Source organism: Tursiops truncatus, chromosome 7 (genome assembly GCF_011762595.2).
Source record: "Tursiops truncatus isolate mTurTru1 chromosome 7, mTurTru1.mat.Y, whole genome shotgun sequence".
Lineage (NCBI taxonomy): Eukaryota > Metazoa > Chordata > Mammalia > Artiodactyla > Delphinidae > Tursiops > Tursiops truncatus.
Genome location: NC_047040.1, coordinates 73,299,651 through 73,323,500, shown reverse-complemented (window position 1 = coordinate 73,323,500; position 23,850 = coordinate 73,299,651). Strand labels below are relative to the sequence as shown.

General features: G+C 42.5%; 1 protein-coding gene across 5 annotated transcripts in view; it reads right to left on the bottom strand.

Moving 5' to 3' along the window:
• ACVR1 (activin A receptor type 1) overlaps nt 1-23,850 on the bottom strand; it is a 125,237-nt gene that overhangs the window by 33,562 nt on the left and 67,825 nt on the right. For 3 of the 5 annotated variants that reach the window (XM_073807696.1, XM_033860166.2, XM_073807695.1), the window contains 3 exons: nt 22,891-22,964; nt 3,806-4,069; nt 1,404-1,615 (listed from right to left, as the gene is read on the bottom strand). In XM_073807696.1, the coding sequence (XP_073663797.1) occupies nt 1,404-1,615; nt 3,806-4,069; nt 22,891-22,957 (543 nt within the window). In that variant the 5' untranslated portion in view covers nt 22,958-22,964. Of the gene's footprint in view, nt 1-1,403; nt 1,616-3,805; nt 4,070-9,024; nt 9,178-15,033; nt 15,176-22,890; nt 22,965-23,850 lie in introns of those variants that run through there. The other 2 variants (XM_019923107.3, XM_019923106.3) reach the window with 2 other exon arrangements.

Genomic DNA, 23,850 nt, shown 5'->3' with positions numbered 1-23,850 from the left:
TGTTTTAATAACTCGCCAAGGGTAGTAGTCCAGGTGTAGCACCTGAGCTACAATGACTGGTGAGGGCAAGTCTTCTCCAGCAAAAAGGCTTAACTGCAGAACTCCCGGACACTTTTAAGTCTGTCGTCTAGCAGAACAAAGACTTAATACAGATGATCTTACGTGATGGCATTAAATAACACTGAATCACATTAAAAGCTACCACCTTGACCGTCTTTCAATTCATCAGCCAATGACAAGGAGAGTCTCGATTTAGTACTGGCATGACTTTAACATCTTTCTAACACAAATCTTCACCTTTTTTTAAAGGGGGCATCCTACTCAGCACAGTACCCCTGTAGAATGTTATTACTTCTCCTTTCGGCACTCGATGGTAACCTATTCGATAGCACGCAATCCCTTTTCTCACTTAAAGTTTAAAGGTGCTTTAAAATTAACACTTGACAAACAATTTTAAAGAGTGAAAAAAGGAAGACAGTTGCTTTCAATGTGATTTCATCATTTTAAAATGTGCAAAAGAGTAACTTTAAAACATACAAGTACAATGGTTCCAAACCCTGTGCTAGGGTAGCTGCTAGCCACACGTTGACACTGAGACAGTGAAATGTGGCTGATCTGAACCGATATGTGCTGTACGTATAAAATACACAGATTTTTAAAATTTAGTTTAAAAAAAAAGATGCAAAATATCTCAATAATTCTTTAATTATATGTTGAAATGATAATAATTATATATGTTAGGTTAAGTATATTCTTAAAATTAATATCACCTGTGAGGTTTTTTTGAACTTTTCTTAAGATGGCTACTAGAACATTTTAAATTAACAGATGTGCCGCACGTATTGCTATTGGACAGCACTGGTTTAACCAAATGAGTGCAGTCCACAAGGGGGCGGCACAGGAGCACGAAAAATTTCATAGCTGCTTTTTTGGATGTCAGGTTTTAAAAGTCTTAAATTACAGGGCGCTGAAATAATCTAGAAGGGAAAGTGATTTTTAATATTAAGCAAAAGGTGCCTTTTTTTGAAAGCACTTTTACTGCTAAAAATAGAGGAACTGAGTACCATAAATTCCAAGCCCTCCCCCACCATCAAAATTATAGGCAACCATTGTCTGTCCCTGTCCCCTTACTCCCCAAAGAAAAATAACTACCAAGGATCGACTAAAATAAATCCACTCCCTCCTTTAATGTAAATGTCTGTCTAAAATAAATGTTCTCAGGTAGAGGAGACTGAACTCACATAGGGGTGCCGGCATATACTTGCTGAAGACATAAGTGACCAGGAGCATGTGTGCACTCACTGTCCAGTCACCAGTTACTGGTCAGCATTTCGTGCTTGAAATAAGAAAGCATCTTCAGCCATCTGCGTTATGCTCGGGGTCCCCTGGGGCCACAAACTCACTGCTAACGTGCTGTCTCCGACATTGGTGGTGATGAGCCCTTCGATGGCGCCATACTCCACATCTCTGGGGTTGAGGCGTTCTTGGTTGCGCCTTTTAAATTTTCGGAGAGCAACTCCCAGCAGGCAGGCTAGAAGGCAGACTGCAAACACTACAGACAGAATGATGAGGCCAACCTCCAAGTGGAAATTCTGGGTTCCAGGAAAGGATTTCCCTGGAGATGGGAGAGAGAAGGGTAACTGGCCGTAAGGCTCATTGTTTACGTATTATTTAGCATAACCAATGCCTGACAAGTAGCTCGCTCCTGACCCTGACCACACAGTCTCACAAGCCACAGAGTGTCGAAACTGAAAGACTTCCTAATACCTGGCCAACGGCCCAGTCATTTAACCATGATTCATTTAGACACAATAGGAGTTTGAAAAAATTCCACTGAGAACCAATTTATTAACGCATCTATGTGAAAAGTGTTTTTAAAATAGAAAGTACTACACAAATCTCTGATACTATCCTTATTAACCTGGATTTGATCTGTAAGGACGTTTTACCATCAAGCCCTTACGGACAGACACTGTGCTGTAATATTCCTATGAGAAAGTGCTATCTGAGTTAAGACCAAATGATCCAATCTGTGGTCTCTCTTCTCTTCAATGTATCTCGGAGGTCTACTGCTGAATTCTCATTGCTATTACGTCATGATTTCTGCCTAGGAACCTATTCATTCACCTGTTCTCTAACTCGCTTATTCAACATTCATTCACTCACTCAAAACGTTCTATCCTTGATTCACTCACGCACCTAATCACTCATTCACTCTCTGGCTCAGACATTATTACATACCCATTCAAACATTTGTGCATTCACTCGAATACTCACATGTCACTCAAGCAAATATTCACTTTTGAGTTAAATCAAAGTTTCTCAGTTGCCTAGTGAAGGTCCATAATTAAAAGATCCCAAGGCGATAATCACCTCTGAATTTCAGACCCTTTCCTGACATCACGTCACCAAGCCCTGTTCCCCACGTATGCCTTACTCTTTCCACGTCCCTGGCCTCTTCAGCCATCCAATCTCAAGCCGAACTTCCTTTATAAATTTCTTTTAACTTTCCAAATCCAAATTAATCAACAACTTGGCACATGCCACTTGTATGATAAAGCGTAAAGCTAATTATGTACAGCATTAAGTTATGAATATTGCGCCTCCCTAATTAAATCAGAAATTCCTTAAGAAAATAAATTCTGTGTTACAACTCTAATCTGACAGACTGTTCTGCAGATTAGAAACTTTTCACCCTGCAGATATCATTTCTACATGAATGCAGACATTTCTTCATGGTCCATCCACTCTATTAATAACAAACTCACAAGGTTTAAGAATTTATCCCATCAAGTACCCTTTTAGGTTTAACCATTAAATACCTGACCTCGCTTATAAAAACATCTCTTTTTATTAAAAACTCTCTTTTATTATTGAACCCTATTTGCTTATCAGACTTTAACCTTTTCTATATGGCTTAAGGTCCTCACCATAACTTCAAAACGTATGAATTATGGAACATGATCTTGTATCAGTTTTTTACATTTTTCTGTCTCCTCCCTTTCTGGCTGACATTTCTCGCCGTGGATGCTCTTAGTAGCCTCTTCTACCGTTTATTTCTTCTTTTGTCAGTGCAAAATTGGTTAAGTATGTCTATTAAAAATGTACTATATATTAAGAGAGTAAATTTGGCTTGGAATGAGTCTACAAAGACCAAGGTACATTCATGTTTGTAGGGACTCTGAGAGAGCAATTTAGGGCTCATTTTATGAGGAAACAGTTTCAGAGGAGGACTGAAGTCCATATTGACTATAATACGGAGAAGATTCCACATAAACTACAAGGTTGATGTGAAATCTCACCCAGCTTCAAGTTTCGGTGATAGATTGCTGGGCATCAGATGGGTGATAGATTGCAGGGCATAGAGGTTGTCTCCTTCCTCGTAAAGAAGGGAAGGTATTCCACTCAGACATCAGAGTCTTATGTTCCACTTTCCTCCCTACACACTCAACACAGAGATGAGCATTTACAAAGCAGAACTGTCTCAGAAATTATGACATCATAGCTCCTTTCAGAAAAGGATGTCAGGAGCTGTTCACCTGCTCATGACCACCAAGAGAGATCTGGTCAGCGAAGCCATCCCCAAGGTAGACATCACCATGCTCACTTTCCCAAAAACATCCATCCTCCTTGTAGATTCCAAAAGGCCATGCCTTTCTCCTCCTCACCAGAGGGACTTCCCTTGTCACCCACTGTTGGAAGAGCAGGAGGAAAGCCTTCTGGCTACTTACATCTTTAACCCACACAGAATCAGGACAATACTAACAAAAACCCTTGATATAGAAATAGAAAAGTCCATGGGAACCTTTAGTGGGCAGCTGGGCGGTGATGTTCCTGTTACACCAGTCCCCTTGGCAGCACTCCACAGCTTGGCCGGGTGACGGCGGGGTCTTACAGGTCATCTTCCCCTGCTCATAGACCTGGAAGCAGCCTTTCTGGTAGACGTGGAAGCCATCGTTTATGCTCAGCGAGGAAAAGCACTGCTGGCCTTCACAGTGGTCCTCATTTCCACAGGAGAGGCCTTCACACACACACATGTAAAGTCTAGGGTTAACCTTGGGCTTCTCATCTGCAAAGGGAAGAGAGGAAGGAAAACAAAAAAAAAATCACTGCATGGGTTTTAACCCCATTGGGGGAACGATAGAGTCTCTCCAAGACCATTACAAACACGTTAACCAAAGTCAGGTGAAGTATCACCACTGGCCATGATTTCCATATTTCTGCTGTCTTGTAACTCTCAGCTGACCAACCACCAAATAATAATCACATCTCAAGATATGAATGTGCTGATATAAGCTGGGTACTCTTTTATATCCTATACTAGGCCAAAGAATGATTATGATCTGGCCACAGGTTTCTGAAAATGAACTTCTCCCACTGTGGTTTTCATGGTATCTTTGGTCTGATGGGCTCTCACATCCCGATTCTTGAACCAAAATAAAATGTTTTACCAGAATGTAACGCTCATCACCTTTATTTTGTGTTTTAAAACAAGGCTCCTAAATACATGGCGTCTGTCAATACCAGTTCCCGTTATCTCCACACAAGCCTCCACCAACTACTAATACAGGATTGCTGACATTGCTGCCATCACCTGTCTGCTTCAGAAACACATCAGTACAGTAAGAGTTCCCAAGGATGCACGGTCTATACTTACATATCCATATTATCAATATTGTCAGCTAAATGTCGAGTAATTTTTCAGTAGTACAACACTGAAGTTTTCACATTAATTACGAGGCTAAACACTGCTTAAACCTTTTCAACTGGCAGAAAAAAGTTGGCACCAATTATTGAGGATGAGGGCACAAAAAGACAAAGGGAATAAAACAGTGTCTGAACAGTAAGGTAACAAGTGGGACCAAAGGCATAGCCCACACAGGTGGGTCCAAGGTGCAACATGGATCATCAGTGAATCACACCGAACCAGACCTCCTAATCGCCTCTTTCTGAAAACACTCATTTGCAGTTTCACCTTTCAAATCACTCTTTCTTTTCCCCTCTTTTGTTAGAATAATTAGTTCAGACTTGCGGGTCCCAACAGTTTCCACCAGTGGGGAAGGAAAGTGAAGACAGAATGTAAACAGCCAAGTCCCAGAGGCCACTGATTAGCCTGATGAGACCACTTTCACCAAAGCACTGTTCACATAAAGAGAGTCAGCTCTCAAAACTCCCTCCGAAGGTCTACAGCACAGATAGGCTGCCTTCTAATCCCTGAACCCTCTGCAGCAGGTCTGTGAGAGAACTGCTGCTTTCTTAAAATATAACAGGTTGGATGGCTGTGCTTTCAAGAGGAGACCTTAAGGTAAGGTCTTTGAAAATGTCAAGTTCATTTACACAGATCTGTGTGGGTGTGTGTAGAGGTGTGTGGGTTATCTCAGAAAGAGAAAAAGCATTCTTCATCTTTCTTCTTCCCTCTTCAAAGGAGTGAAAAATAGTTCACTGCCCACTGTAATGTGGGTGCCTTGTCCCACAGAGCAAGGGCATGCAGACACACAGACACAAGCCTTCTATTTATAATTGACTTGCTAGGTCTTTTGAAAACCACAAGGGGCTCATCCAAGAGCAAAGACATGCCCGAAAGCAGAAAATCCAAAATAGCCGCTGACAGTATATGTGTGTCACCAGACTCACCCCCGAGGATCAAGAGCCCGCAGACATTTTTAATGAGCAATAACTTTAATGAGCCAAGGGACGGTCTTTCTTTCTCCCTGCCTAGAGAAATCCAAGAGAAATTCCAGCACCAAGCTATTTCTATGAGGATGAGAAACATATATATCTGTTGACATAATCCAGCAAAAAGTTTACACTTGCCAAAAGCAAGTTGAAAGATAATATTTCTAGGGAGTCTAGACATGCTTGCCACTCTCAAATGGCACAAAGCTGGGCTGAGAGTTGCCAGCTATGCTGCCCAACAGGTGATGATTCTTTGGAGGGAAACGGATGGGTGGGGTGAGGGGCAGAGTTAGTGGTGTCATATTGATTTGTGAGCACAGCAGAGAATTAAAAAGACTATATTCAAAAACTGGGCAATAAAGCAATTTATGTGAATTTGACACACAAACATGTACTTCAAAACCCTAAATAATTGTTAAAGGTCACTGATACCCAAAAATACATACTTAACACATTAAGGAGGCTGTACCTATCGATGCTGGGTTGGGGAGGTGAGGTTAGCGTTAGGATGAAGGGGTAAAGTGAGAATAATATAGGAGAGGAGCTGATCACAGGCTGATAATGAATTGAGGAGTATGAATCATTCACTCGCTGCACCTACGGTCCCCCAGGAACAACAGCAAACAATAACTGTAGACCATACAGGGTTCACTCATCACTGATCCTATGGGAATGGATGGTCCAGGGTACCAAAGAATTAATGACACTCTGTGGTTCAAATAAAAAACTGTCAATTAAAAAAAATAACAACAATAATAATTTCTCTGGTGTGCCCTCAGAGTGAACTCTGCTCTTAAAGTTCCAGCCCCAACTGAACTCTATGTGCACAGGTGCAAGAGGCCTACTGCCTTTCCAAGGTCTCTAGCTTTTGAAAGGATGTGGGGACTGTCTGACAGATGTTTAAACTGTAGCCTAGAGAATTTTGCCAGAATTGAGCAGCCTCAAGTAAATACCATCTTTAGTAAGATTCAACCCACTACAGGCAACTCTGCAGGGCATCCAGGCTTAATGAGGTATAGATCTTAATCAGATCTTATCCTGTGGGGTCATAAACGAAGTCGAAAACCAAGGTTTTCACATCTTCCCCACCACAATCAGGAAAAAGGGAAAAAGAGGAAGAAAGACAGCTCAGTAATATGTAATAATTAACTCAATCCCTGCTATGGAGGGACCATAAGCCCAGTTCAGCAGTTAGCAAATGGGAAAGTACAAAACCAACAACTTCGCTTCCTATTTTGCTTTTCACCAACATTTAATCTTCTTAATTTGTATATTGCCATATAACTAATTAGCAGAGCCCTTCGTGAATCAATTCTTTTATATTCAGCCAGATATAAATGAAGACCCTAAATTCACGAGAACGACCCCATACACCCATGCACATGTCTGCACGTACGCACACACTTCGGTTAAACGCCACTTTGGCAATTTCATCCGACAGAGTGGATTAGTCGAAGAGATGCCAAAAGGATTTTCTGAGCTAGGATTACTAATTCAACAAAGCAGGTTAAAAGCGAGGTAGTAACATTTTCAGATCTTAATATCCACAAGTCTAAGGAACACGGCAGGCCCCCCAAATGCCTATGACTCACTGTTTGGGTCTTGTTAAAATTTAGGAATAACCATAACGTGTGGGCCTGTGATATCTTATTTGGGGTAGCAGTGGTGGGTCGGGGAGGTGTGAGAATTATCACAAAGCTTTTTTAGGGCCCCAAGCAAGGGTCTGTGGACCTCTAATCTCTCAGGCCAGGATATAAATACTCTGCACGTCAGGGAACGCCGAGGAAGGATAATCACCTTCTGTGACTGATTTTCAACAGTCCAGCCAGGAAGCACCACATCTGATATGAAGCATTTTACACCTGCCTGTGCTAATGACTAGGAGGTGCCCTGGCAGAAGGCAGCCAGTCTACGCTACCTAATTGACACTCATTTAAATAATGCAGTAATGGAAACGTCAAGCCAGAGGTATTCCCTGTGTGCGGTGCTCACCCACACTGTCTGTTCTAAAGGCACCTCCCGGCATTACTCAGTGTCATGGCTGGCACCCTGTGCCCTCTGTAGCCCCAGAACCAGGCCCGTGTGAACACACTCGCAGCCCGCGTCTGGCTGGGAGCAGCAGGGAGTCCTCGGCACCACCGAGAAGGAGCCAGGGCTGGCTCTGCCACCAGAGGTACAGGCTCGGAATCCCAGGGGTTCACCGCAGCCAAAACTTTTAAAAGATTTTTCTTGTTCCGGGCGATACGCTCACCATCTGGACACACCTACTCTCACAGCCTAATCCTAAACTGGCAGAGGAAGAGGCAGAGCAAAGAGCATCAAGGACCTTTTTAAGACTGTCCACAGTTTGGGATAATCTCGTGCCTCGTAGTAAGGGTACCCGCATTTATGTCTTAAGTGGGACTGGAGCAATCTGGGCACAAGCTACAAACGGCTCTCCAGGCTCTCCCGCCCACCTGCCCAGTCGTGCACTCCAGAATACGCTAAGGCATTTAAACCGATTATCATTCTAAATGGTGAACAAAACCCCATGTTTCCCACTAAAGTCCTTGACAGAAAAGACAAATGAGAAAATGGTCCAAGTCAACCAGCCTGTAGCCGTGATCCCAGGAGTCAGCAAAAGAAACAGGCTGAATCTCTTGTAGGCTCATCTCAAAGCAGCACAAATAATAGGCAGTTATTAGACTACTGCTATAAGAGTCCAATAGCTCAGAACTTTATAGGCTAAAAAAGGAACCCCAAACATCCCTGGACTCTTTCCAACAGTATAAACGATTCATTCATTTGAAATGACAGCTTATATTAGGCTCATAGATATGGGAGTCCTTCCATCAGCTCCTAATCCGAGAGTGCAGCGTGGCACCTCTCCAGAATCTGAAAGCATCTGAGATCTCTGGCATTAAACAAAGGCTTACGGAAGGATTTTGCAATGCCAGGTATCACTGCCAGCAAGCCTGCTCCTAAGACGGAAACACAAAGGTCTGTCCGGAATGCCTAGTGAAGGGCATTTGATGGCCTGGCAAGAAGGCAGGCTATATGCCCAGAAATAAAAGACACCCAAGTACCTAAATGCTCTCATTATACTAAAACATCCACTTAGAGAAACCAAATCATATTTTTTTTTCCTGATCAGAAAAAATTGATACTTGGTAAAGCTGTAAAAGCCAAGAAGCAAATATGTGCCAGGAGTTGAGAGAGAGAATAGAGGCGTTTGAATAGGATCACATACAAAGTAGAATAATGACAACCAAAAACGATGGTAGGGTTTCCACGGTTTGGAACTCATCATGCCTCCACTCCAAGTGTGTTCTTCCTCCAGTGTTCCCTCACTGAGCTGACCAGACTCACCCCCACTCAGATGAACAAGCTTGATTCCACGACCCTAAAAAAGGAGATGCCGGGAATTTCCTGACAGTCCAGTGGTTAAGACTCGGTGCTTTCACTGCCGTGGCCCAGGTTCAATCCCTGGTCAGGGAAGTAAGATCCCTCAAGCTGCGCAAGCTGCCAAAAAAAAAAGGGAGACACAGTGGTCACCCCGGCCTACAAAAGCCCTGGTTGACCTGCTTTCTGCCTCAGATCCCCTCAGTTCTGGGAAGGGCTCCTCCTGCTTCAGGAGCTCAGGTCCGTTAGGTGTGGAATCCCCTCCACGTGGGATGCTCGGCTCTCTCCCTGCCGACGCCCCCATCCACCCAGTGTGTGCCCATCTTCCCCCGAGATCTCACCTCACCTGTTACCTCCTCAGAGAAGCATTTGTTCACACGCCCAAATGTAAGCATTTGTTCACACACCTGTCTACACTCACATACGTGTGTCTGCGTGGCCGCCGACCGTCCAGGTCTTCCCTGCAGACTGTGAGCCCCATGAGGGAAGGAACGGAGCCTGCTTTGCTCACTGCTACGCTCTCCGCAGCTGCCTCAGCATTTGGCAGGAGGACAAGCCTGATGAATGTTTGTTTCAGAATGAATTTTCTCTTCACAGACAGGATTTAGAGGTGGGAAGAGACATGATGCTGGTTTTCAGAGAAGACTGAGCCTATAAAGTCTTTAAATGTCAGCAGAGATCTTCAGGCAAGGCTTAGTCACCAAGCCAGCGTGTCTGTGCAAACCCCTTCTCCCTACAGGAGCTCGCCACAGCGTCACACCTGCTCACCTCCTCGGGCTTACAAGTGTGGAAAATTAGTACTTTTTGTGGTGCGGTGGGTTTTGTGTTTGCTTGTTTGTGTGTTGGAAGAAAGAGGTACAATGCAAGAGTTCCAAAAACAAGGCATAATTTAACACATCAATAGAACAGCAAGGCTTTTATGGGAGGTCCTTCCTTGGATGACCGATTTGAGGACCTTTGGCTACGATGATGCTACAGTGATGAGGATGACCAAAACACAACGAGTGACTTGGCTTCAGCCAGTTTAGGGACGTCCTGCAGGACTTGCCTGCTCAGCAGGGAAAAAAGATGCCCCTGGTCTCTGCTGCCCTTTTTCTCCTATCAGTGAAAACAATGGCATTTTCAGCAGGGAGTGAGGAAGAGTGAATTACATCATTTTCCCCTTCTTGCTTTGCTGAAGGTGATAAGGATTCCTAAGTCACCCTGCATTTGAACTGCTGAAGCTGAGAGGGGGGGAAAAAAATAAAAAAGAATTCCATCTGTTTATTTTGTGGCCGGGCTGACTCCTGGTCTCTGAAATAATCCGTGTAAGTTAAGCCTATTGCAGCAGTCTCACCTTCTACTTCAAAGCCATAAACTCAGTCTGTGTTTAAATGACTAACAAGTTATAGAGCGCTGTGGGGTATGATCTAAGACGATACCGGTCTGTCTCTTCCATGCTTTTTATGACTCCCTGAACATAGCAAAGACTTAGCTTTAACACATATGCCATGTCTGTGAAGCGACTCCTTCACAAGGGGGGAAATAATGACCCCTTTCTTCATTTTGTCTTCAAACTTCTTGAATCGTCGCTTCAGAGAAACAGATGATTACGAGGCCTAATGGAAAGCACCCCACCGCAGCCCACCCCACATAGTGTTGACAATTCTTGCATCTGAGTGAAGCTCTACTTGTTGGGAGAGTAACAGAGAGGACCACAGACTGAAGAAGGGGAAAAAAGCTGAGGAATTATAAACATTTCAGAGAAGTCATTCCTTGTTCAGATTCAGGAGAGCCAGTGATGTGGTACCATCTACAGCATGTCTTAGGCTAGAAGCTCCGATCACAGTGTGGGCAAAGGTGTTCCTGACTCTTTCTGGTTGTCTCCCCTTCCTCCCGGGATATCTGGGGAGTGCACGGCTGCTCCAGCAAGGTTTTCCTACCCAGGCTCTACACTGAAAATTCTGGTTTTACAGGACACCCTAAACGAGGGCTCTACACGGGAACGGACAGCAGAGAAGGCCCAGCTCCCACTTCTGTTTCTCCTCCACTGCCCTACGCGACCTTTTTCTCTGAGAATCAGGGACAGAGCCTCCAAGACTGCCAACCTTTGCTCTGCTTACCAGCCGCCAGCCGCCACCACATCCCCACACCCTTTCCGGAAGCTTTCAAATCACAGAGATAAACCCTTCAAAAGATGGGCACGGCTCCAATGTGTTAACAACAGTCTTAGAATGCCAGCCTCTAGGCATCGTGGCACCCAGAGCTAAAGGCGAAAATGTCTAGAATTAGTTAATTTCAGCTAAATTCTTCCTCTCTAGCTCCCTACCCTACCCCATCCCAGAGAAAAGCGCAGAGGGAACAAGGTAATTTCCAGACTATTTTCTTTCCAGCCCAAATGAAGCCAAAGAGATCAAGATATCCAAGGGTGAAAAACTGGGGCAGAGCCCAAGCCTCTGATATTGCTGCTTCCCTATCTCCCAATTTCCCAGTCATGTCCCAAGGCCCTACCAGGTCCAGATCTCCATGAAAGGTCAAAGAAAGAAGGAATCCCATGTCTTCAGTCCCATGAGTACATGCCCTGTGCATCTGTATTCCAGCCTTTATAACTTGATCTTTGTCTCGCCTATCTTCTTTACCCCATCAGTCTAACTAATATGGTTCACAAGAATTCATTAACTCCCAAGTTCAACACGCTTAAGATTGGCTTCCTCATCAGAGACGAAAGATCCTACAGTCACCATAAGACAGTTGAGTGTAGGTCATTTTGAGCTTATTCTTTTTCACCCCAGAACCCACAGAAAGGCCCCAGGTGCCGACACTCAAGGTAGAAACAGAAAGACTTTCTTCAGAATGCTGTGAACCAGAGCTGGCTTTTTAAACACACATGCCTTCCCCCCACACCCCAGCCTCTGTGGCACAGCACACCGTTCCCAGCTTCCACAATAATCTTGGACCTTGGCAGAAGAAAGGCAGCTAAATCTGAGATGTGTCACGAGGCCACTGGCTGAGGAGCAACGATATCTAAACACAAACCAAGGCGAGAGCAACAGGCCAGAGTTTCCACAGACTCCCTTTTGGCTCCTGTGGCTGGAGAGCACTGACGGCCTAAAGATAACCCAAGACTCTAAGAAGGGTCACTTTTAAATAGCAGCTTGAGTACCACCAGTCATTTCAGAAGTATTTCCTTCCAGAGCCTGCTTCCATCCACATCGGCGTGCCAAGCCTGCCCAACGATGGCAAGCCCGCGGCAGAGATGAAAGCCCGGAAGGACATGGAAAGAGTCCCAAAGGGAAACAGACAGCTCCCGACATGCTGATTCTATTCTGTGCCCACATTTGGACTGCTGAGAAAGAATCATCTCGCAGAGAGCCACCTTGTAGAAGTGATCTACTGACAATCATTGGGGATTAAAGAGCACGTAGAAAATCAAACAAGATAGTTTTCACTCAGTGCCTCCCCTCTCTAAAACCGAGGCAGGGTTCTCCATGACGGCTACCGTCTAGGAGTGTTTGAGGAAAGCCTTTCCCTCCAGGAGAAAACATACACCTCTCAGTCTGTCTGGCGGACCCCAGTCTGGCTGAGCACGGAGAACTGGCATCGCATCTTCAGCACGTACTGCACGTATGCAAGCACTGCGGCCACCCACTAACCACACAAGTGCCCAGTGGAACTGCTCAGAGGAGCCTGCTGCTTTTTCGTTTCCTTTTAAGCCAGGGCCAAAGTTCCCAGGATCTTCCTAAGAACCCCTGAGATCCGCTCAGCCCCTCACCTATCCACCCAGGGAGCCCACACTGTCCTAAATGGCAGTCGGCCAGGGGCTGGTGTACAAGGGACAGGTGTGCAGTGGGCTATTTTCAGTTGCTATCTGCTCAAACGCGAGCTGCACATGCTCAGGAGGCAGGCAAGTTTGGGTTGCCTTTCAAACTCTGGGCAGCCAAGAAACATACACCTTTCACAGCTGCCCGGGCAACCAGCTGCTCGGTCCTCCTCCCAAGACGGGAGCAATGAAAACAGCGTAACCTGGCCAGCCACCGTGCCAGCGAGCAAGCTGCACCTCTCATGTCACTGCCCGGGTTATTCTGAGCTGGGCTTATTGACACTCCATGGCAACACAGGAACAAAGGACCAGCTAGAGGGATTTAAATGTCTTGCAAAAGTTGCTAAGAAAGTCAGCAGCTCAGCCTTCTGTTTTCATAACGGAAATTAGTGTTAGATTATTGTCGTTCGCTGCTGCTGTTATTATTTGTGAGCTACCTGCAACAGAGGTCTTCTCTTGGAACTAAGGGTTTTGTTTTTGTTTTGTTTTTGTTTTGTTGGCCACCGTCAAGTTGCTATAGTTGGGATGCCTTTGAAAAGGCAGCACGTGGGCCTGTCTGCCCCGACCCTGCAGGGGGAGTAGTTTTTCCCGTCCCTTCACCTCTAATCCTGCTGTGCCTGTGATCCACTTCTACCAGAAAATTCTTTCAAAGCACACAAAGCGCATCTAATGAATCTTTCAATAGTTCTCGCTGCCCTCAGGATCGAAGACAAACGCCTCATGCACAAGGCCCTGCCAGGCTAGTAGGGCCTCAAATCTCAACCCAAACGCCTTCTGGGAGGCTGCTCTGGCCATGCTGGACCACCCGGGTGGTGACCTGTATCCCCCCACTTCTCTGGGCCTGGCCCTTCCCCTGCCTAAAAAGTCCTTCTCAGTCCTTCCTTTGCTGGTCTAATGCCTGTTCATCCTCCCAAACCCTGCCTGTCCCCAATCCCAGCCTGGTAATTTATCAACTGCAAGAATGTAAGATTGTCTTATCACTGATTCTCTTTTCCCAAACTTGGAATACATTCTTTGAAAGGATGATGTCCTTTCTTACCCTGTCCCCAGCCCAGATCAGTTCCTGGGTCTCTTATTACCTTTTCTGTATTATGATAATTATTTATTCATTCATTTGTCAGATATTCACTGAGCACCAAATACATGCCAGGAGCTGTTTTAGACACTAGTGAGAAAACACCACCACCAAGTCCTGGCCTCTCTCACCCTAGGCCTCACTTTGCATGGCTGACTTCTCACCACCACTCTGCTACTGCTAAGCATGGCTCTGCGGTAACGGCTCTTGAAAGCTCAGGTAACCCACGTACAGAAACACAGGAAGAAGGAAGAAGGAGGCTCACGATGGTGTCTGACTCTGCCTCTCTCCTGAGAAAGGCTTGACTGCTATGCATGGCCAAGAGCCTTCCCTTCAGAAGACACTCTGATTAGCAACACCACTGAATTATCAAAAATTACCCTAACCCTCTGCAAAACTGACAGCGTGAAGCATATGAACTAGGACATAATGTTAAAGATAAACACTGCGTAACTCTGCGTGGCATCCTGCAGCATATTATACATCACAGGAGCCAAAGGTTAAACTGGACTGTTGGGTTTTTCTTCTTTTCTCTCTCTCTTCCTTATAGCTTTACTGAATGGGTGTGATTTTTTTTTCCATTTATATTGGCTTAGTGTAAATACCAGAATTCAGAAGGTAAACAAATGCAGCAAATAAATAAAAGAGGCTACTCCCTGCTCCAAATCACCGTTTGAATAAAAAATATAAGCAGAGTGGGCTTCCCTGGTGGCGCAGTGGTTGAGAGTCCACCTGCCGATCCAGCAGACACGGGTTCGTGCCCCGGTCCGGGAAGATTCCACATGCCGCGGAGCGGCGGGGCCCGTGAGCCATGGCCGCTGAGCCTGCGCGTCCGGAGCCTGTGCTCCGCAGCGGGAGAGGCCACAGCAGTGAGAGGCCCGCGTACCGCAAAAAATAAATAAATAAATAAATATATATATATATATATATAAGCAGAGGTTTTTGTTCTTGCTTTAAGGTGAATTTTACCACCCCCTTCCAAGAGGAATTTCTCCTTCTGCCTCCTATCCCTTCTCTCCTTCCCACATGCCCCAAATACACATATCCTCAGAAAGTCCATGTTCCCCTCTAACCCATAACAAAGAATTAGATGCAGCATTACCGTGGATCTAGGAAACACCCAGCTCTGCAGAGCTCAGATTCAGCTGATTAGAATCAGGGAGCAGCTGTTCCAGTGTTATGACCACGGCTGAGAAGGCACATATGTAAACTTCCCTCTTCCTGTAAATCACTGGCTTGCAGAGAGAGGATGGTCAGGCTACATGAAGTCGTAAAAATAAATAAATAAATAAATTTTAAAAAGGTCTGGGCCAGCTCTGCCGGAGACTATCTGGGTTAGCTGTCAGAGCTTTCACCTGAGGGCAGCCAGGACTTCCCGGCAGCGAGCTCTTGGGAGCAGACTGGAGGTGTCTTTCTTAAACTGTGGGTTATGACCCATTTGTGGGTAGCGAAATTGATTTAGTGGTTCAAGACAAGGTTTCTTTCTTTCTTTCTAAATGAAATAAAACTGAATAGAATAAAAAAGAGAAGAAGCAGGAGTACATTAGCATAGTAAGAGTAATCACTCTTTCATGAAATTTTCTTTTCAGATGCATGTGGGTCATACTCCAAAATGTTTCTAAATGTAGATGCACTGGGTCCAACTCTAAAATGTTTCTTACTGTGAGTCACAGTGAAAATTTTGAAGGCTTCCCTGCCCTGTGTCTTACACTATCTTGGAATCGACATGAGCTCTGAGTAATTATGACTATTTCATATAACCATTATCTATGGAAGCTTGCCTGAGGTCATGCTGGGCTACAGAGAGAAGTTCTGGAGGACAGTTGGTAATGTTTGGGAATTACAAATTAATTTTTAAAATTTTTTATTGAAGTATAGTTGATTTACAACGTTGTGTTAGTTTCCAGTACCCAGCAAAGTGATTCAGTTATACATACATTATATTCTTTTTCATATTCTTTTCCATTATGGTTTATTATAGGATATTGAATATATTTCCCTGTGCTATACAGTAGGACCTTGTTGTTTATCTATTTTATATATAGTAATTTGTATCTGCTAATCCCACACTCCTAATTTATCCCTCCCTCACCCCCTTTCCCCTTTGGTAACCATAAGTTTGTTTTCTACTTCCCGAGTCTACAAATTAATTTTTAAATGTTTTGTTTTCCTTGGTGTTTACTTTTCAAGAGCAAAAGTAGCACACATTCCATCCCTACAAATCTCCTGCTTCACCAGTTTTTCCATAAAGAGGAGATGGCATCCACCCTCTCCCCCTTGAGACCCATCTTTATAAAACAGAAGCTTAGAAGCTATTGCACTGCCCACTCACTGTTGACCACAAGGAAACCATTTAATGAGCTAGGGCCTTGGATTTGTTTTCCCATCCATTCAATATTTGACTCTGATTGAAATTTTTTTTTTTTTTTGCGGTACGCGGGCCTCTCACTGTTGTGGCCTCTCCCGCTGCGGAGCACAGGCTCCGGACGCGCAGGCTCAGTAGCCATGGCTCATGGGCCCAGCCGCTCCGCAGCATGTGCGATCTTCCCGGACCAGGGCACGAACCCGTGTCCCCTGCATCGGCAGGCGGACTCTCAACCACTGCGCCACCAGGGAAGCCCCTGATTGAATTTTCAGAGTCCTCTCCACACCCTACCACTAACTCCTCTCATATAAATGCATTGAATATGAACATTTTATAATGTTCACTGGGACAAAAAAAAATTGGATGTGGCTTTAGTTTAACTACCCACAGCTGAAACAAACATTCCCCAGAAACGAAAAGCTGAAAGGAAGCTTTGTCACAGCTCACCTTGCATCAATAATATACTCATTCTGTTAGGTGAGAAAATGTGACAATAAAGAAGCAGTATCTTAAAAGTGTACAGCTTCACCTGATATTTACATTTTAGGTCCTCATAGTGGCCAATAGCTCAGTACATCTCATCTCTCTCCCCAACAAATCTCTCATATGATGATGTGTCAAAGAAAAAGATTTGATTCTGAACAAAAGGGATAAATTAGAGTCATGAGAAATGAGGGCAACAAATTTAATACTGAGACATTTCTCTTACATTCATTCACCCCTTCACGAACTTCCTGAATTCTCAATAATGAGAAATTCAAAGAAAGGCTTATTCTATTCTTCACCCCCAGTGGCAAAGAGGGGCACCTTTGTGGACCCTAACAAAAAGTCTATTGAAGTGATCTCCTTCCTTCTCTCATTGGGTAATTGGGCTGGAAAGTCTGAGTAGTGATGGCTTTGGAAATACTAAAATCAAGTCAACCCAGAAAATAATTTAGTACTTAGCAATCTTCTCTAAGACAGGCCGAAATCTCTTGCAACAAAACTCTGCAAAAGTCCAGCCTTCCTTGCTGCAATAAAATCTAACTACGGCTTGCAAATTTAATAAAATGTGGGTCATCTTAGCTTTGAAATATTTTTGAAGGAGCAGTATTCCACTTTAAGTTATTTGTGTCATGGTCGTCCCTGCAAATGCTCACAGGGACAAAGGTAAAACCAAACAAGCAGGTTCTGGAACAAAAATGGACTTCTCCCGGGTGGCATAATAGCAGTATTAGAGCATGATTAGTCTTATTAATGGGAAGGAAAAGGAAGGATATACGGGTAATTAGGGCTCAAGTGCTCTTCTCTGTGAGAGCAAATAAAAATCTTCCTGCAGCTGGAGTTGTATATATAATGAACATGAAAAATGAATATTGGTATGAGAGAGAAATAAAAAAGACAAACCCAGGTAAAAGGGATTCATCATTTGTTATTGGAAGCTCTCACCTCAGCCTCTCAAATGGACTGGATTGAGCTGTATTCTAGCATGTACCAGATGTAATATGAATGTGGATGTAGCTAATTTAGGGTACCAAAAAATACAAAATTCTGAAGACGACCGATAATGACTGAAACTCTTGAATACCAATCCTCAAAGTATAACACACCTTTTGTTGGCTGTATAACCTTAAGCAAGAGTTTTAACCAATTAAAAAGCACATCCCCACTAACGTATCTCATTAGGGTAATGATGAGGATTATGGGAAATAACGAACATAAAACAACATTGGGCACATATTAACCACTCAATATTACCTAAAATCATCAAAGAGATAGTTCTAGCATGCAGTATTTTCCAAACTTACTGGGTCTTTTTGGCCCCAGAGCATTTAGAATTCCACAGAAATTGAGAAATGTTCTCAAGTACACACATACTAGTCAAACTCTGCCAAAAGTACTCTTTGGGACTTCTTATTTGACATGTTGACACTGTATCTAATCAATATTTAAAAGACATCTGGGAGTAACTGGGGAGACGAAAGAAGCTTTCTGTTTTTTTGGTTTGTTTTTAATAGACTAAGAGGAGTACAATACCCAACAAAACATATTAGAACAAAATCTCTATTACTTTCTTATTTATGCACCAAGAATGCCATTAGCTCCACTGAAGCCCAATTAATAAGGTGCCGTAGCTGCTCTGCAAACATCAAACCTGGGTCTGTTTCCTTTTAAACTTGGTAGTCTAGGGCTTCCCTGGTGGCGCAGTGGTTAAGAATCCATCTGCCAATGCAGGGGACACGGGTTCAAGCCCTGGTCCAGGAAGATCCCACATGCCGTGCAACAACTAAACCCGTGCGCCCCAACTACTGAGCCTGAGCTCTAGAGCCCATGTGCCACAACTACTGAAGCCCGTGTACCTAGAGCCCGTGCTCCGCAACAAGAGAAGCCACCACAATGAGAAGCCCACACACCTCAAGGAAGAGTAGCCCCTGCTCGCCGCAACTAGAGAAAGCCTGTGCACAACGATGAAGACCCAACGTAGCCAAAATAATAAATTAATTAATTAAAACAAAAAACAAACAAAAAACTTGGTAGTTTAAAGCCCTGCACTAGACAATCTATGAGGCTAACATAAAGTTTTTAGTTATTTGCCCTGTTATTTACCTCTTTCGGTTAAGTATTTTGTACTCGACATTTGCTTTATGACTAATGTTGAGTATATTACAATTAGTTCTCAGTGGTTTTTTTAAAAAAAAAATTTTCTAGTAAATATGCAAAAACAAAGAGTCTTTTCATAGAATATGCTATTGATAGTTAACTAGGAGTTGAGTCATTGAGGGAAGACAAGACTAAGGCCACCGCTATTAAGATCCGAGTACTCTAGGTTGTAGCACTCACTGGATATTGTTTTTTAAAAAAAAAAAAAGCTATCGCAGCGAAAGGATGATGTGTTCTTTTCCATATCTGTAAACATCCTAGTGCTAGTGTTATATTCAATAGCAAAACCTTAGTGGCATCCATTTCCATTTCAGCCAGACTAACTTGTTTCATTACAGATCTTCACTCTGGCATTAAGAGGTCATTTGCTGGATCCTTTGGGCAGCTTAAGAGCTTAAAGCAGGAAAAAACAACCAATGGTTGGGTTGCTAACACTGTTCCATAAATGCCCTTTTCACCTCCTCTTTCCCCGTTCTTTCCCACTTCCCCTTCTCTATCCGTATTACATTTCCACCTCAATTTCTCTTCCACTCTTTTTTTTTTCTATCGTGCCCACACCAAGAGTCCACCAGGACAGCACATGAAACCTGAAGGATTGTCCGACCACACAGAACTGCTACTGTACCTAGGGGAGCACACAGAATTTGGAGGGACTTCATTTCACAACATTCTTTTTTTTTTTTTTTTAACTTTTTTTAATTATGTAGCAACTAAAAAGAGGAAAAATCCTAGCAACTTGCCTATTACGTCTCCCGACGTTGTCAAGTGTCCCTTGGGGGATAAAATTAACCCCTCAGATGAGAACTACTATTAACCCACCAAATATTCCCAGCCCATTTCTTCTTAGTAATTCTTTCAACCTAGGACCCAACTCTCTTCTGGTTAAACACCTCCTACTCCTTTAAACTTGCCACGCAGGATCCTTATTTCATATCTTTTTGGCACTAATTAAAATGATTGCAATATTATTGGACTGTATCAATCAACACTGCTTAGAGAAGAATATAGACTATGGATACCTAAAGTGGTTGACGATAGCGTTTTTTAACAGAAACTTAATGTAAGCTGCTTTATATAATTGTAAATTTTCATAGTAGTAAAAAGGAACAGATAAAATTCACATTTTTTATTGTCTTCAAAACCCAGTGTGTACTTTACACTTAAGGCATATCTCGGCTTGTATCAGCTGCACTTTGAGTGCTCAACATGTGGCTAGTGGCTCCCTGACTATAATACATGTCAATGAACATGGGAAGGAGGGAGGAACAGATCAAATATTATACACCTAATACATAACAAAATAGATTTCTAGTACATCAAGCACTGATTTTTCCACAGTGTTGGCTACATTAACCTATATTATATGCCTCCGCGGAAACTTATCAAGTGTATAAAACTGATCACTATACCCCCAAGAGCCTGTAAGAGGGGGATTAGTCTTACTGGCCCATCTGATCACAGCAAGGCTGAGATTCACACCGTAAGCACCACTCCTCATGGAGCAACTCTTATAAAATAAAGTGCAAACTGCTCAATGCGCAATAAAATAAGAGTTTGTTTACACATCTAGAAAGATTTACACCAACATGCTAAAAGCAATCACATGTAAGTGCAGGGAATTATAGGCAACTTTTAATTTTCTTTTTCTCTTGATTATCTCTTGTGGACTCCACAGAGGCAGTGCCATCCCTAAGTAGCTTTTTGCAGATGGGGAGAAAGGAGGATAGTGACAATGAGTTAGGCCCTAAAATGCCTGTGTGATCCCACACAACTGAGAGTTACCCTGTGCCCCTTCAGGTTCTCACTGGCCCCCCCACTAAGCATTCATTTACATGAAAACCGCTGTATAATTAATTGAACCTAATACCTAACTCTTTTATACATAAAAATACAAAGTATGTCTTATACTGTCTTAATGTATACAAAATTTTCTCAAAATATAACCACTGTGTAAATCAAGGGACAAACAGTTCTCTGTTTTGTTGGGATTCTACCAAAATTTGTTCACCAAGTCAGAAAATTCAAGCACTGCAGGCAAGATCCCTTGTGATAATTAAGTCACCGATACAACACACTAGTACCAATGTTTTCTGTTTTCTAAGACATCAAAGATTATTATATGTGTGTGTGTGTGTGTGTGTGTGTGTGTGTGTGTGTATAGGTATATATTTTTATACACACATTTGTTACTTCATTACATCTTCTAGTGTACTCATGCCCAACTACACTAGATTATATTACATTTGTCTATACGTACTATTTTAATTATATGACATATTTAATTACATATTATTTTCAGAGAATTTTCTCTTCATTTCAGATAGCAAATTATATTGAATTTTTTAAATTTATGTTTATAAGAAAGGTACGGTGTATATAGGTTGCACTCCAAGAAAATCAAGGGACATTATCAAATATGTATAAAAAGGGGATGTTCACATGCAAAACAAAAAGAAGTCTAGACACAGACCTTATACCCTTCATAAAAATTATTCAATTAACAGATCACAGATCTAAATGTACAACACAACACTATAAAACTCCTATTAGATAACATAGGAGAAAACCTACATTACCTCACTGAGTATGACAATAACTTTTTTTTTTTTTGTCAATAACTTTTTAGAGGCATGATCCATGAAAAAAATAATTAATAAGCTGGACTCCATTAAAATTAAAACTTCTGCTCTGTGAAAGACAATGTCAAAAGAATGACAAGACAAACCACAGACTGGGAGAAAATATATGCAAAAGACATGTCTGATCAAGGACTGTTATCCAAAATATACCAAGAACTCTGAAAACTCAACAATAAGAAAACAAAGAGCCCAAGTAAAAAATGGGCCAAAGACCTTAAAGACACCTCGGTAAAGATATACAGATGGCAAATAAGCACACGAAAAGATGCCCCACATCATACATCATCAGGGAAATGCAAATTAAAACAATGAGACACCACCACATACCTATAAGAATGGCCAAAATCCAGAACACTGCTAACACCACATGCTAGTGAGGATGTGGAGCAACAGGAACTCTCAGACGTTGGTGGTGGGAATGCAAAACGGAACAGCCACTTTGGAAGACAGCTTAGCAGTTTCTAACAAAACTAAACATACTCTACCATACAATCCAGCAATCACAATCCTTGGTGTTTACCCAAAGGAGTTGAAAACTTATATCTACACAAAAACCTGCACATGGATGTTTATAGCAGCTTTATTCATAATTACCAAAACTTGGAAGCAATCAAGATTGCCTTCGGTAGGTGAATGGATAAACTGTGGTCCATCCAGACAATGAAACATTACTCAGCACTAAAAAGAAATGAACTACTGAGCCACAAAGAGACACGAAGGAACCTTAAATGTAAAATACTAAGTGAAAGAAGCCAATATGAAAAGGCTATATATACTGTATGAATCCAACTACATGACATTCTGGAAAAGGCAAAACTATGGAGGCAGTAAAAGAATCAGTGGTTGGCAGGGGTTGCAGAGGTGGAGAGAGAGGAATAGGTGGAGCTCAGAGGATTTTTAGGGCAGTGAAATACTCTGTATGATACTATAATGATGGATACATGTCATTATACATGTCATTATAACCCACAGAATGTACACCACCAAGAGTGAACCCTAATGTAAATTACGGACTGGGGTGATTATGACGTGTCAATGTAGGTTCATCAATTATAACAAATGTACCACTTTGGTTGGGGGGATGTTGATAATGGGGGAGGCTATACATGTGTCGGGGCAGGGGGTATATAAGAAATCTCTGTATCGTCCTCTCAATTTTGCTGTGAACCTAAAAAACAGCTTTAAAAAAATAAAGTCTTAAAAATGGGGGGAGGGGAGGATTGCTAAATCTGATAGGATTAAGAAGAAACTAGTTTACGGTAAGCCAAACAATACACAGTATACTGGTCCTGCCCCAAGTAGTTGAGCCACTTACCTTCCATACTAGGGGAAGGGAAAGCAATCATCATTAGCACAGGAAGAATCATCACTCCATCTACCATTGTACAACTGTGGAGGGAAAAAAAGAGATATCAGTGAAACAACAAAATTTAACTGCAGGATGACAAATTAAATTAAGCATACCATCTTCAAACTGCCGTTCAAGGCCTTTCTTACAAATCCCCCTCACATATGTTGCCTTATTTCTTAGTACATTTAAACATATACCCTTTACATGGATCTAAATAAATCATCTTAAAGAGTTAATCAGATTTACCTCCTCCTGGTGGCCACTCTGAGGCAACGTTCCCTGAGTCTACCCACTAACAAAGAACTCAAAAGGGACATGAAAAATTCTCAGCTGTAAGGCCAGGCATTCCTAAAGGACTTTAGGTTTGAATTTTATTTTATGCCATGGAATGCAAGGTTGGCACCAAGTTAAAAACTCTAAGAAGCACGAATAGACTGTTCTAACACGATGTTGAAGATTAAATGACTGAATAATCCAAACCAAATTACCATGTTTGAGCCTTCGTTCAAAAGGATTAGAAGTGAAGCAACCTACATCATCATACAGCCCCGAAAAAGAAAACAAAACACAAAACTGTAACTTATCCCTCATCAATGGCAAAGCAATGTATTCTTACATTAACCTCAAATTTAACAGAGCATAGACACAATCAAGACATGAAGAAATCATGTAAAATCTTAATATATGAAACTATAACAGAGAGAAAATAAGATGCTTGCTATAAATTTTAAGTTGATATTGCCCTAAAACTACATTGGCAGAAGCTCAATGTTCTGAGTCAAGGGGTTACAACAAAGAACTTTTCCATCTGAATAATTCCTATAAAATTTTGGAAATATGTTGAGAGTTTGGCTATACTAATTCTTTATTACAAAAAATAATTTTAAAAAATTAAACCTTGAACTAGCTGCAATTTTCTGATGG